General features: G+C 54.3%; 1 protein-coding gene and 1 long non-coding RNA gene across 3 annotated transcripts in view; one reads left to right on the forward strand and one right to left on the reverse strand.

Annotated features, from left to right (window-relative positions):
• The window catches only part of LOC111739590, a 36,277-nt gene extending 25,023 nt beyond the window's left edge, over positions 1-11,254 (reverse strand). Inside the window, exon 1 of the long non-coding RNA XR_002780318.1 lies at positions 10,922-11,254. This is a non-coding gene — a long non-coding RNA (uncharacterized LOC111739590). The remainder of the gene's footprint in view (positions 1-10,921) is intronic.
• Positions 9,969-11,985, forward strand: part of SALL1 (spalt like transcription factor 1) — a 21,546-nt gene continuing 19,529 nt past the window's right edge. Inside the window, exons 1-2 of one of the 2 annotated variants that reach the window (XM_023530653.1) lie at positions 9,969-10,177; positions 11,840-11,932. In XM_023530653.1, the coding sequence (XP_023386421.1) occupies positions 11,857-11,932 (76 nt within the window). In that variant the 5' untranslated portion in view covers positions 9,969-10,177; positions 11,840-11,856. Of the gene's footprint in view, positions 10,178-10,708; positions 10,803-11,839; positions 11,933-11,985 lie in introns of those variants that run through there. The other variant, XM_011360153.2, reaches the window with a different exon arrangement.

Genomic DNA, 11,985 nt, shown 5'->3' on the forward strand with positions numbered 1-11,985 from the left:
TGTGTGCTGTGCTCAGGCCCGAGCCCCGGCCCTGGCAAGTATGCACTAAGCAGCAGGTTGCTCCTCCCTCCCTTTTTTCTGAGAACATTCCAGGGGGCTGCTGAGGGACCTTGCTGTCATAGACACTGAAAGTAAGCACGTTGCCATCTCTTCCGTGATGCTCAGGAAAACAAGGAGACAGCTGTGAGAGTCTTGGATGGCGGATGGGGCTACGAGAGTCTGCGGGGACAGTGGACATTCTGCTGGTTCACCCAGCTCAGGAAACTCCCCAGTACGTGAGCCTTACATCGGCCCTGAGACAGAAGCTGAAAATGCCAGACATCCATCTTCCCAGACTCCCTTGCAGCTATGTAAATGCCGCCCCCCCAGCAAGACTTCGACTCAGGAGATGGGGCCTGTAAAGAACCCGCTCTGCCAGGGGTGTCACAGGAGTGAGATCAATAGCCAGCGCCCAGAAGCCGTGGTGCCCAGTTTCTGTGGTGCCGGTAGTGGCACCGCCTCCAATGGCAATAGTGATGTCTCCTCGAGAGCTATTCTGGTGACCGAATCTCAATAGGCTGAGCCTGACTCTCTTGGCTTCCTAAAGAATCTGGGGGCTCCCTAAGCCCTTTCGTGGGCTACTTCTCTGTTGAAATTGAACAGGGTCTCCTGCCGAAGCAAAGGAGCCTAACGGAGGCATCATTCAGTTCAATGTCTGGTCTTAAACTTGGTTTGCAGAGAGATGTCAGCACGTGCCGATGGAGGAACCCCCACGACAGCCCCGCCTCCACTAGGCTGCCTGAGTGCTTCTCAGAACGAGGTCCTTGGGACACATGTGTCAGAGTCCACTACAGTGTCACCAGGGTATCGAGTGATTAAAATGCAGATTCCTGGCCCTCACTCTGCAGATACTGGAGCTGTGGTTCGGAAAGATGCATTTTTAGCAAGCCCCGCCCCCAGGCAACTGTCAAAGCTCACTAAAATGTGACAACCTCTAGCAGGCGGTTGTCCTGCCCTGACGTCTTCCACATAAACAACAGCAACGTCTGTGTGGCTCAGAGCAACTTGTCCCGGGGGTTCTGGCTGCCCCAGGTCCCATCCGGCTGCGCCGAGCACTCAGGGGAGCCAATATCTGACACACCGCTCACTGCCTGTGACCACACGGGCCACAGGACTCAGCAGCACTCCTGGGCTAGTCCAACCATGGTCCATCCATGAACCTCTTCTGATCCGTCTGCAACACCATCGCTGGAGAGATCGACGGTAGGCGTTTCGGAGCTACTTGGGCAGTTTACCAGAAGAGTTTTAAGTTTGCCGACTCTGTAATGCAAGTTAGGGACTTATATTTTTTGTGACTCGGTTTTCTGTTCCATTTTTTTCTAGTAATATATTTTCATTGTATTCTAGAAAAGTATCAGCCCATGATAGATTGGGGGAGGGGGGAGCTTTGTCCTCTACCTGGTCCTTTGTCGCAAGTGGTCTATGGCACTGCAAAATCATCATCCAGTCTATAAACCACCAGTCACTTTGGTGACTGGTTCTGAACAGTGTTGGCCCGGACTCAGGCCCTGAACTGCATCTCGATGCACCTGTCACTAGGGGCTGTGACCTTCTCTCTTGTCATCCCCAGGGCCTCTCGTTCTGAGACTAGATTAGTACCTGGCATTCGAAGGACTTTTTGTTTCTGGGTAGAATAATGGAAAGAGTCGTTACTACTCAGAAACAAAAGAAAAACTTTATGTTTTTTCCAGGGTCAATGTAGGAGGCTCTGAGCCAACCCCAGTCCCATCTCCACCCAAGTCAATACTGATCCTCAGATCAAATGTGACCAAGGCCCAGAGAGCTTTTAGGGTTCAGGTGTTTAAATGTGACAGCAGCGATTTCCATTTTCTCTTTAAATCTTTATCTATAACATGTTTCTGACATTTTGTGAAATGAGAAACCTAATTTTTCAACTTCATTGAAATTTAATTGAAGTATACTGAATCACATATATGTACAATACAGTTTGATCAGTTTTGAAATATGCATACAACTGTGAAGCCATCATGACAGCCAAGATAACAAACACTTCTATCACCCCCAAATGTTTCCTCGTGCCCCCCAACTCCACCCCCAGGCAACCATTAAATCACTAACTTGCTTTCTGTCACTCTAGAAGAGTTTGCATTTTCTAGGATTTTATATACATGTAATGATAACTGATCGCTTTTTTGATTCCGACTTCTTCCACTCGGCATACTACTTTTGAGATCCATCCACATCACTGCAAGAATCCATAGTTCATTCCTTCGTAGGGCTGAGTAGTATTCCATTGCATGGATAGTCCACAATTCATTTTATCCATTCCACTGGGAAAAGCAATTTTTAAAAAAGGAAAATTAATTGTCCTAATCCCCCTGAAAATCTAATAACAAGGAAGAGGCGGGAAAAGGGGGAAATGATAACGAAGCACACTTCTTCGAGCCTGTTCCCACCTCAGGATCTTTGCACGTGCCCTTCCTTGACCAGGTATGCTCATGTCCCTAACTCTTGGCATAGCTGACACCTTCTCATTCACATCTCAGACATTACTTCCTCGGAGGCCTTCCCTGGTCCCCCTAACATTCCACTCTGTGCTCCCTCCCAAGTCATTCTCCATCAGTTGACATAATTTCATCTTCTCTAAAAGCACTTGCCATTCTCTGAATTTAGTGAAACATTTTTTTTTTTTTTGGTATCTATATCCTTTTCATGAGAAGAACAAGGATCTTATCTGTCTTATTCACCATGATATCCTTCATGCCTAAAATATGAACTGGCACATAGTAGGTGCTCAATAAATGTCAGTTAATGAATTTACCTGTGAATGAATGAATGAGAAGGTGAGGGGGTCACTATAGATCGGATTGTATTTTTTAAAGTTATAAAACGTTTGGTTTGGAAAAATCTCAGCACTCCCCGATATAGTAAACGCGTTTGGGAGGCCACCCACCAATGCCGAGGACTACTCATAGATCAATCCAGAAGCCAGGAGGAGAACGGACGGAGCAGCCAAGACATGCAAACCGATTTAATGCGATGGTGAGAAAACCAGCCTGGACTCTCCCCAAGGCCCTGGCTGGCTCCTATGCTCCTACAAATCATCCGAAATGCTAAATCACGTTTAAACCCCTCTGACTGTGACCACGGGGAGTTATGAAGGACACTCGTGCATAATTTACATACTGCCAAGCTCCTGAGAGCCTCTAAATAAAGCCCCTGGAGGCCCCTGTGCACTATTTTTGAGGAGAAGGACATCAAGTGACAGATTAAATCGAGTCCACGCCCTCACTACCAGGGAGAAACAAGACCTCTCCCTCCACTTGCTGACACCTGCGAACATCTTCAGCTGCATCTGCTGTCAGAGGCTCCCCGAGGAAGCCGTGACGTTGGAAGCGGTGCACATGGGCTCTCGTCTCTCCCCTTCGACCCAGCTCCACTGCTAAGAGGTGTTTTTGCTCAGACTTTCATTCTTTTTCCAGATTCTCACCATAAAAAGTGTTTTAATCTCAAACCACGGGATGGGGGGGAGGGGCTACTCACAAGAGCACTTTGCCTTCCGCCAATAAACGTTAAATTACATTTGGTAGTAATATGGATATAATACTAATTGTGAGTCGGTCCATGCAGCAGCCATTAGCGGGTCTGAACCCAGAAAAGAATCACACACACCTGAGAGGGTAGGACAGGTCGATAGGAGGGTTCTCTAGCTCAAACATTAGATTTGGTGACAGAATGCTCTACTGTAATGATCATGATTAATTTTGGGAACCTGACAAAAATGGAAAGCGAAAAAGCCAGAAAAGTGAGGCCTAAGTAAACCCTGCAAGTCACTTATACCTTTCGAGGGGCCCCAAGAAAAACAGCACTTGTTTTATTGTTTTGTTTTGTTTTCTGTACAACTCAAAGGAGTCTACATAATCAGAACAAACAGATAAACAAATCGATACATGAGCCAAATAAACGACCAGGTGAATACAGGCCGGTACCTGAGCAATAGCCATTTACACATCCCCCAGCACTCATGAACCTTCCAGAAACACGAAGACAGTCTATCCAGGGCCCAAACGACCCACACGCACGATTGGGCTTGGGCTCCTGCATGACTTGCTCTAGTTCCAGTTTTCTTTCTTAGTTGGGACTTCCTGTTAGGATGTTGGTGATGCCCTGAGATCAAGCACCGCTTTTTCTCTTGCTCCTATGCTGTTCCACTCATCTCCAACACTGAGCCAGGCAATAACTCACTCCCAAGAAACTATCTATCTGATTCATTGCCTGCCACAAGGAAAGTACGATAGGGCTTTTTGTAACTCCCATGCCTAGCCCATTACTCTGTAGAGTGAATGAGTAAATGGACGGACGGATGGATGGACGGACGGATGGATGGATTCATGGGTGGATGGATGGATGATGGATGATGGATGGATGGATGATGGATGACGGATGATGGATGGATGATGGATGGATGATGGATGGATGGATGGATGATGGACAGATGATGGATGGATGATGGATGGATGGATAGATGATGGACGGATGATGGATAGATAATGATATTTCAAGTATAGTTTGAGCTTCACAACAACCCTCTGAACAATAATAGTTAACACTTGTATTGTGCAAATTATACACCAGCTACTACTCTAAATTCTTCGTACACATCAACTCTTTTAACCCTGAAGAGCGCTATGAAATAAGGACTATTATAATCTCCATTTACCAGATGAAGAAACTCTTGGAGACATCTGGAGGTCACGCGGCTAGGAGGAGGGAGAGCGAGCACTATGCTGCCTCTCCACGAGCTCCACTTTATGGAGCAGGAAACAGAGGGTAGTGATATGAATTTGACCAAGGCTACCCCCCCTATATGGGTGCACGGCTAGGACGGTGTTCCCAGGACACTGTTAAATGACAGAGCCAAGATGTGAACGCCAACAGCCTGATTCCAATGCCCACGTAGGAGATGTGGAATCGAGCTGGTCCGTGGCAAATATTTGAGATCAGTAAAAGACAGATTGTCGAGGGGGGCTGAGAGAAGAGGCTGGTTTTCTCCATACTATTCTCCCAAACTAGAGGTTCCGTGGGGTCCAGGAAAGACAGAGAAAATAAAAACAAACCTGGAAAACATGGGCTCCACCTCGACTCTCCTGAAACCATCATGTTTTGGTTGGAAGAGAGATTTGCTGGCATCTTTCCACCTTCAGTCTCTGGGCAAAGGCCGCAGCGAATCTCGAGCCAAGTTCTGTGCGAAAGTTACATCCATTCCAGCCTGAGTGAAGTTCAGAACAAGGCTTCTCAGGATTTTACTACAAAATATGTCAAAGAGTCTTTGGTGGAGGCTGGAGGGCAGGACGAAGGAATGGAGCTGGGACAGAATGAGAATTATGAACGGGAAGAGGAAGAAAAAGTTGGAGCTAGTTCCTGACATTAGCGTGGTTTTGGGATTGTGACTTAGAGAATCGCTTCTGTTTGGAGAAGGCATAAGGAAGCAGAGAGTCACAGATGTGGAACTAGGACATGCGAGGTTCTTACAGTTAAAAGTCCTCATGAAACTGGATATTACGTTCAAGAGAGCAGTGGTGTCACTGTGGCAGAGAAAGAAATTATAGTGCGATAATTAAGAAAACTGTTGAGCTGGAGAAGAAATAAGGAGGGAAAGAGACGGGGGGGAAGGGGAGCTAGCCCCTTACCCCTAGCCCCTTACCTCCTTTCTTCTTCATCACACATGTGGAGCCGAAAGGGTTTGAATGGCACAAGATTGATGAATTAAAGTTTATCTTGGGGAGGAGTTGAAGCTATAGTTCTCTGACTCAAACTGTAGCCCCAAGAAGGAACATCTTTCCCTCACAGCAAGCACTTTCTCAGTAGAGGGAAATCTAAAATAGTCCCTATGAAAATCATAGCTCAGCTGAGACTTGTGGGATTTGTAAATTACCACCAATGGGCGTGACAGGCCTTGCTCACAGGCGGAGAGGCAGACAGGAGCCTAGACCCCAAGATGGTTTTGAAACCAGACCTGGACGTTTTGAATTCTACCGAACAGAAACCAAAAGGTGCTTTCCTCCAGGAACGTGGACCGAGGAGAAGTCATCCGCAGGCAAGGTCTCACTGCACACCAGCCTTTTTATAAAACCAAGACGCACATCTCTGAAATTTTTTTTTATGTTCTTTAAAAAGAGATGTTTTGTAAGAGAAAGTGGCAGAGTATAATTTTCTTAAAGTTTGTTGCAAGAAATTTGCAAGAAATCTAAGTAAATTAGTTTATCTAGACGTCCCATGGGGAGGTCATCTGAGGGGATCTAGTTCATGAATGAAAATGAGTTTCCTAGCAGACCCTCCAGGCACACCCCCAAAAGCACACAGCAGTACAGGGCTTCACAGATCTCACGCTTCTTCTCAACAGATGACACCCACGAACTAATCACTGTTCACTGGATCCCAAAGTCCTACTTCTTGAGCTTGAAAATGGGAATCCGTGAGCCCGCTGGGGTTTCTGGACATCCCACTTATTACTGGGTTCCAGAAATTAGCGGCACTGTACTGCGTGGAGATAATTTCCTCTCTCTCTCTCTCTCTCTCTCTCTCTCTCTCTCTCAAAACCCGCAAAGGGGGTTTTAACCAAAAAGAAGCAAAGGGTTTTTTGTCGTAAATTCGATTAATCTTTTCCACTTTCGCTACCTTGGGACACTTCCTTTTGGAGGATTTTACATCCAGACACCCCTTAGCGAGGCTCTGCTGCGTGCGGGGCGCAGTGAATTTAAGTGTAAGACGCTCGGGTGGACGGAAAGTAAAAATCGCAGGCGCTAGCACTTGCGGCCGCCGGCGAAGTCAGGCTCTAAATGCCGGCGGTGGGGATGGCCCCGCAAGAGACGACAGACGCAGTTTGCTGCGCGGGCAGGCGGTGTGGGACCCTCGGCCGGGATGCGGGCAGCTGATCACCAGGCCCGCCCTCCGCTCGCCACCGCTGCGTTTGCCGCCGGAGCCGGCGCCTGGGCGCCTCGTCCCAGCGCTGTACCAGGCGCCGGGCTGGAGATAGCCCTCGGCTGTGAGCGGCGGAGTCCCCACGAAAGGGCGCCTTTGCGCCGCCGGGACCTGGCCGCTGGAGAGGGAGTGCGCCGAGGGCGCACAGCGTAGACTCCACCGGGGCCGGCGGTACCCGCCGAGCCTGCGCCCCCAGGCCTCGGGTTCCACGCCTCTGCAGTGGCCGAGGAGAGGTTAGGATTTGGGCGACAGCAGTTGAGTTAAAGAAGGAGTTTCTGAAACTCCCAGGAAAGCGAAGTCCCGGGGCTTGGAACAAGGACCGAGCCCAGAGGTGGGCTTGCCCGTCTTGGTCTCTGCTTTCTGTCATTTTTCCGAGCCTCCCCCCACCCCATCCTCCCTCCACTCTAGCCCCAATCCTAGGAGAGAGTGCTAAGGACGAGGTACTCGCACCTCAACGCTTCCTCCTTCTCCCTTCCCCCCAAACTTGCAGACAAGAAAAATACAAATAAACCCAGTGGTTAATGCGAGTGCAACCAGGTGCCCCCGTCCCAACACACGCACCGCCGCCGCCGCCACCACCCACTCTGTCCCTCCCACCTCCGCGGAGGGCGGGGGGCCCGCTGGGAACCTGATCTCCCGGCTCCGGCCGAACGTTTCCCCATCAATAACGTCGATACCATCGCCGTGCCTGCACCCCTGCCCCCGGGGCGCCGGGGCCGCCTTCTCGCTGCTTTTTACTTGGCATAAGAAAACGAAAGCTCCTCTACTGCCCTCCTAGCTTCTGCCGGGGGCCAGCGGGGGCCTGGGGCTGGGGGCTGAGGAAGCTGGGGCGAGGAGGGCGCGGGCAGAGCGCATGGGGGCGTCTTTCAGGTCTTGGGTGCCCAACCCGCGCCCGAGGAAAGAGAAGGAGGGTCCGGGGCCCAGGCCAGGCCTCATTCCAGGCTCCATCCCAGATCCCGGGGTCAGGCTGGGCCAGAATAAGATGTTTTTGCGGGTGGAAGAACCAGGCCTCCGAACGGGGAGGCTCGACACCCTCCTCCCTGACCAGGATCGGGCATGAAGCCGAGAGGCTCGGAACCCCTTTCGCTGGGAACTCAGCTGTGCCTGGGGACACAGCCCTTCCGCCCCGCCAACCTACCACGGACGCTCTAGGTCTTGGGGAACCCGAGGGACGGGTGGGGAGAAACGCAGGCACCGAGCCCTTAAAATGTGAGTTTGTACCACTCGCCAGGTGCCTCCCCCGGATGCGGTTCTTGTCGGCCCACGAGGTCACGACCCTGGCGCAGCCGCGGCTTCTCTTTCGGGCCACCCCCATTCTCTAGCGTGGATCGGCCCCATAGTGTCAGGCCCTCTGGTGGAAATGGCAAGTCCGAGCCCCGTCCCCCCCGATTTCCCCAGCAGCTGCCCCACCCAAGGCTGGCACCGCGCGACCCCCCGGAGAGCGCGCTGGTCTGGTGAGTGAGCGAGGCGTGGCAGGGGCTCCAGAGGCTGCACCTCACTCGCACTCGCCACCTTCTTTCGACCCGCACGAAAGTAAAAGCCAACCCCTACTCTGTCTCCGTTTTTGTTTTTGTTTTTGTTTTTTTTATTAATTTAGTTATTTCTTTGCCTCGCTGCACGCGAAGCCTAACCCTCGCCCTGACTTTGCGGCGCCGCGTTAGCGACCCTTGGGCCCGAGACAATGGCCCGTAATTGATGTATTGCCATCAACAATAAAGACCAATTCTCCTTTCCCCGCCATTCCGACCATCCCCCTCCTCCCATCCCCCCCTCCTCCACCTCCCCTCTCCCCTCTCTGGGCCACAGAGGGAAAGAAAACAAACAAGAAATTAGCTGGGGATGCGGCGCACGGAGCGCAACGCCCGCCTGTACGCCGTCGAGGACGCGAAAGAACGAAAGAAGTTATTAAAGTTGGGATCCTCTCAATTAGTTAGTCTCTGCTCGCCCATTTTTAGTTAACTATCCAGAAGCTGCTTTTGCGTGTGCATTTGTTTGGCTGTTTGTTTTAGTGTTTAGGGGGAGGGAAAGCTCCCCCCCCCCCGCCTTAAGCTTAATCACACGCGGAGCAAGTAACGAACACATGTGAAGCTGTTCCCGGGAGCTTCCCGCAGCGCAAGTGGCGCGTCGCGGGAGGAAGGGTTTGCGGGATCGCCGGCTCGGCTGGGTTCCCGGCCGCACGCGGTGCCCCGAGGCCCCGACCATCAAGACACCAAGATTGGTAGAGATCGACGCGGGCGGCTCCGAACGCGGGCTTATTCAGAGAAACGAGGGTGCAAGTGCCTAAGGACGCGTTCGTGGACCTGTGGGAGTGCGGACGGGTGTGTCCGCGAGGACCGTTTGCGGGGTGAGGTGGGTGCGGGATTTCCACGGCCTCTTGCACACTTCCCCGGAGGTCTGGGGGGGAGCGCGCGGCCCGCACCCCAGGAGCACGCAGATCCATCTTTGCTGAGGGATCTCTTTAAATATTCAGTGAGAAATAATGGCATTTGAAGCACCACCTAAGGAAACATTATTATCTTCATTCTTCAACATCAGCCCCACTGATAGCTTCGTTTGTCTTTTTATCAAAATCTACTGTAACCAACAGGACCTGGGGAGAAAGGCAAGGCGAGGTGGAGGGTGTGTGTGCGTGCGTGTGTGTGTGTGTGCGTGTGTGTGTGCGTGTGCGTGTGTGTGTGTGTGTGTGTGTGTGACCGAGCCAGCGAGTGAGGGCAGAAGAGAGGGAAAATAAGGGGGAGAAGAGAAAAAGGTGAAGAAAGGCCGAACAGAGAGAAAGAAAGAAAAAAGTTATAACAAGCGGGGGGCGGGGGGCAGCCGGAGGAAAACAGAAACATCACCCACACAAAAGATTTAGAGTTTTTAAAAGACGCTAAGAGAAAAAGAGTCACTGAGAGAGCGCGGTGAGGGACCGGAGCACACGAAAGTCTGCTCGGAAGACTGGTGCCCACTTCGCGCGAAACGACCGTGGCGCTTCCCAGACTCCAGGGCGCTCCGGAATTGGGGCGTCCTTATGAGCCCTCTCCTTTCCCGATCGCGAGATAGGGCAGGGATTGTGTATCTGCACCACCCCCCGTCCCCATCACTCGACCTAAGTTTGGTTTGTCCTTCGGGCGCAGGACTTCGGGAACCCTGGAGCGAGGAGACCCCCGAGGCGCGAAGGGGGAAGAGCTAAGCTGAGCCGAGGACGGAGCCTCAGGTTCGCGGGCGCCCCAGCCCAGCGCAGGGAGTGCGGGGCCCGGGCTCCCGATTCGGGGCTCTGGGGCGCGGGTAGGGAGGCTGCTTCCTCGCCTGTGGAGATGGAGCTCGAGCGAAAAGTTTGGGTGCAGCTCTCGGCAAGTGCCCGAGGTGGCTGCAAGCTTCCGCTGGGTCGAACAGCGAAGGATAGGGACCCCCACCCCCACGCCCGGCCCGGCTCGGCGCGGCCACCTCGTCGCCAGGAGCCTGGGGCGCGGCCCCCTCCCCAGGCGGGGAGCCCAGGGGTCCTGGGGACTGGCCTCGCTCTGGGCCCGGCCCGGCTGGGCCGCGCCTCCCGCGGCCAGGGGCGGGTGGCAGCGCGCAGGGTAAGCGGCGGCCCCTCCCCTCCCCCCGGCTGGAGCTGAACTCGGATCCCAGGCCGGTGGCTGCTCTCCGCCCGCCCCGGGCTCGGAGGCGCCACCGCCGCCGCCGCCTCCCCGCGGAGTGACGCGCCCTGTAGCCAACCGGGGCAGCCGGGGGGGAGGTCCAGGAGGGGTCCTGGGCGGAGCCGGGCCGCCCCTTATCCCACGGGCTCGGGGCTGCTTCTCCCGAAAACTTCAGCCCTAATTGTCCTGGGAATGTCCGAGGTAGAGAAAGGGAGCGAGGGAGGAAGCGAAGGCTGGAGGATCGGGGCCCTCCGAGGAGGATCGGGGTGGCGGGAGAGCTGCCCCTCCCCCCAAACCCCAAACCCATCACGTTCCCAAACCTTTCCTCGGTCCTCCTCTTCTCCGCGCCCCCGCGAGCCCGGGATCCAGAGGCTGGAGAACTCGGGGCGAAGGGGCGCCGAGCCAGGCGGCGAGCGGGCGGGAGGCCGGGCCGAGGGCGGGAGGCGGACCGGCGTGGGGCTGGCTCTTCCCCACTCGCTTATTTTTTTTTTTTTATGGGGGTGGGGGTGGGCTGCTTTCTGGTAGCTCTTAAAGAAACGAAGAAACACTCACGAAACGGGACTTCCTCCGCCCCCCCCCTCAATCCCGCCACGGGACTCCCTCCCCCCGCGGGCCGGCGCGCCTAGCGCCCGAGTTGGGAAGTTCGCCGCGCGCCCGCAGCCGGGGCTCCAGCCCCCGCCGCCCGGCCCCACCCCCCGCCCGGGAGGCTTCATTCCGGGGAGGGCATGCTAATTTGGATCGGCCCAGCCTGGGATGGGGGGTTGGGGGGGGTACGCTGGAGGGAGGGGGCGCGGGCCCGGGCGCCCGGGGCGCGGAGGCGAGGCGAGGCGAGGAGGCCGGCCCCCGGCGGCTGGGCCGCGGAGTCCCGGGCGGCCGCGAACAGGGTTAACCGAGTGTCGGCGGCGCGGCGCGCAGAGCCAGCCCCGCGGCCGGCTTATTGGGCCAGCGCGCGGAGAGACAGGGGTCTGCAGCAAATCACGAACTAATTGATTAAGGCGAGCGGGTTTGAATAGCGCTGGCCCGGTGCCAATCGCCTTTCAAAGAGCCCCTCTATGATTAATCGCAATGCATTATTGATAATCATAATTATAGCAGGACACATGCGCGCTGCGCCCGGGGCCGGGGAGCCGGGGAGGGGGCGGGCGGGCCGGCGGGCGGGGGGAGCCGCCGCCGCCGCCGCCGCTCGATTTCCGTAATTTTGAGAAGATTTTTTTTAGTAATTTTTTATTCTGCCCCAGCTGATGTTTGAGCCAGCATGTCGCGGAGGAAGCAAGCGAAGCCTCAACATTTCCAGTCCGACCCCGAAGTGGCCTCGCTCCCCCGGCGAGATGGTGAGTGCTCCGGCCCGCGCCGCGGACACACGCGCACACACACACACACACAC

Source organism: Pteropus vampyrus, unplaced genomic scaffold (genome assembly GCF_000151845.1).
Source record: "Pteropus vampyrus isolate Shadow unplaced genomic scaffold, Pvam_2.0 Scaffold51, whole genome shotgun sequence".
Lineage (NCBI taxonomy): Eukaryota > Metazoa > Chordata > Mammalia > Chiroptera > Pteropodidae > Pteropus > Pteropus vampyrus.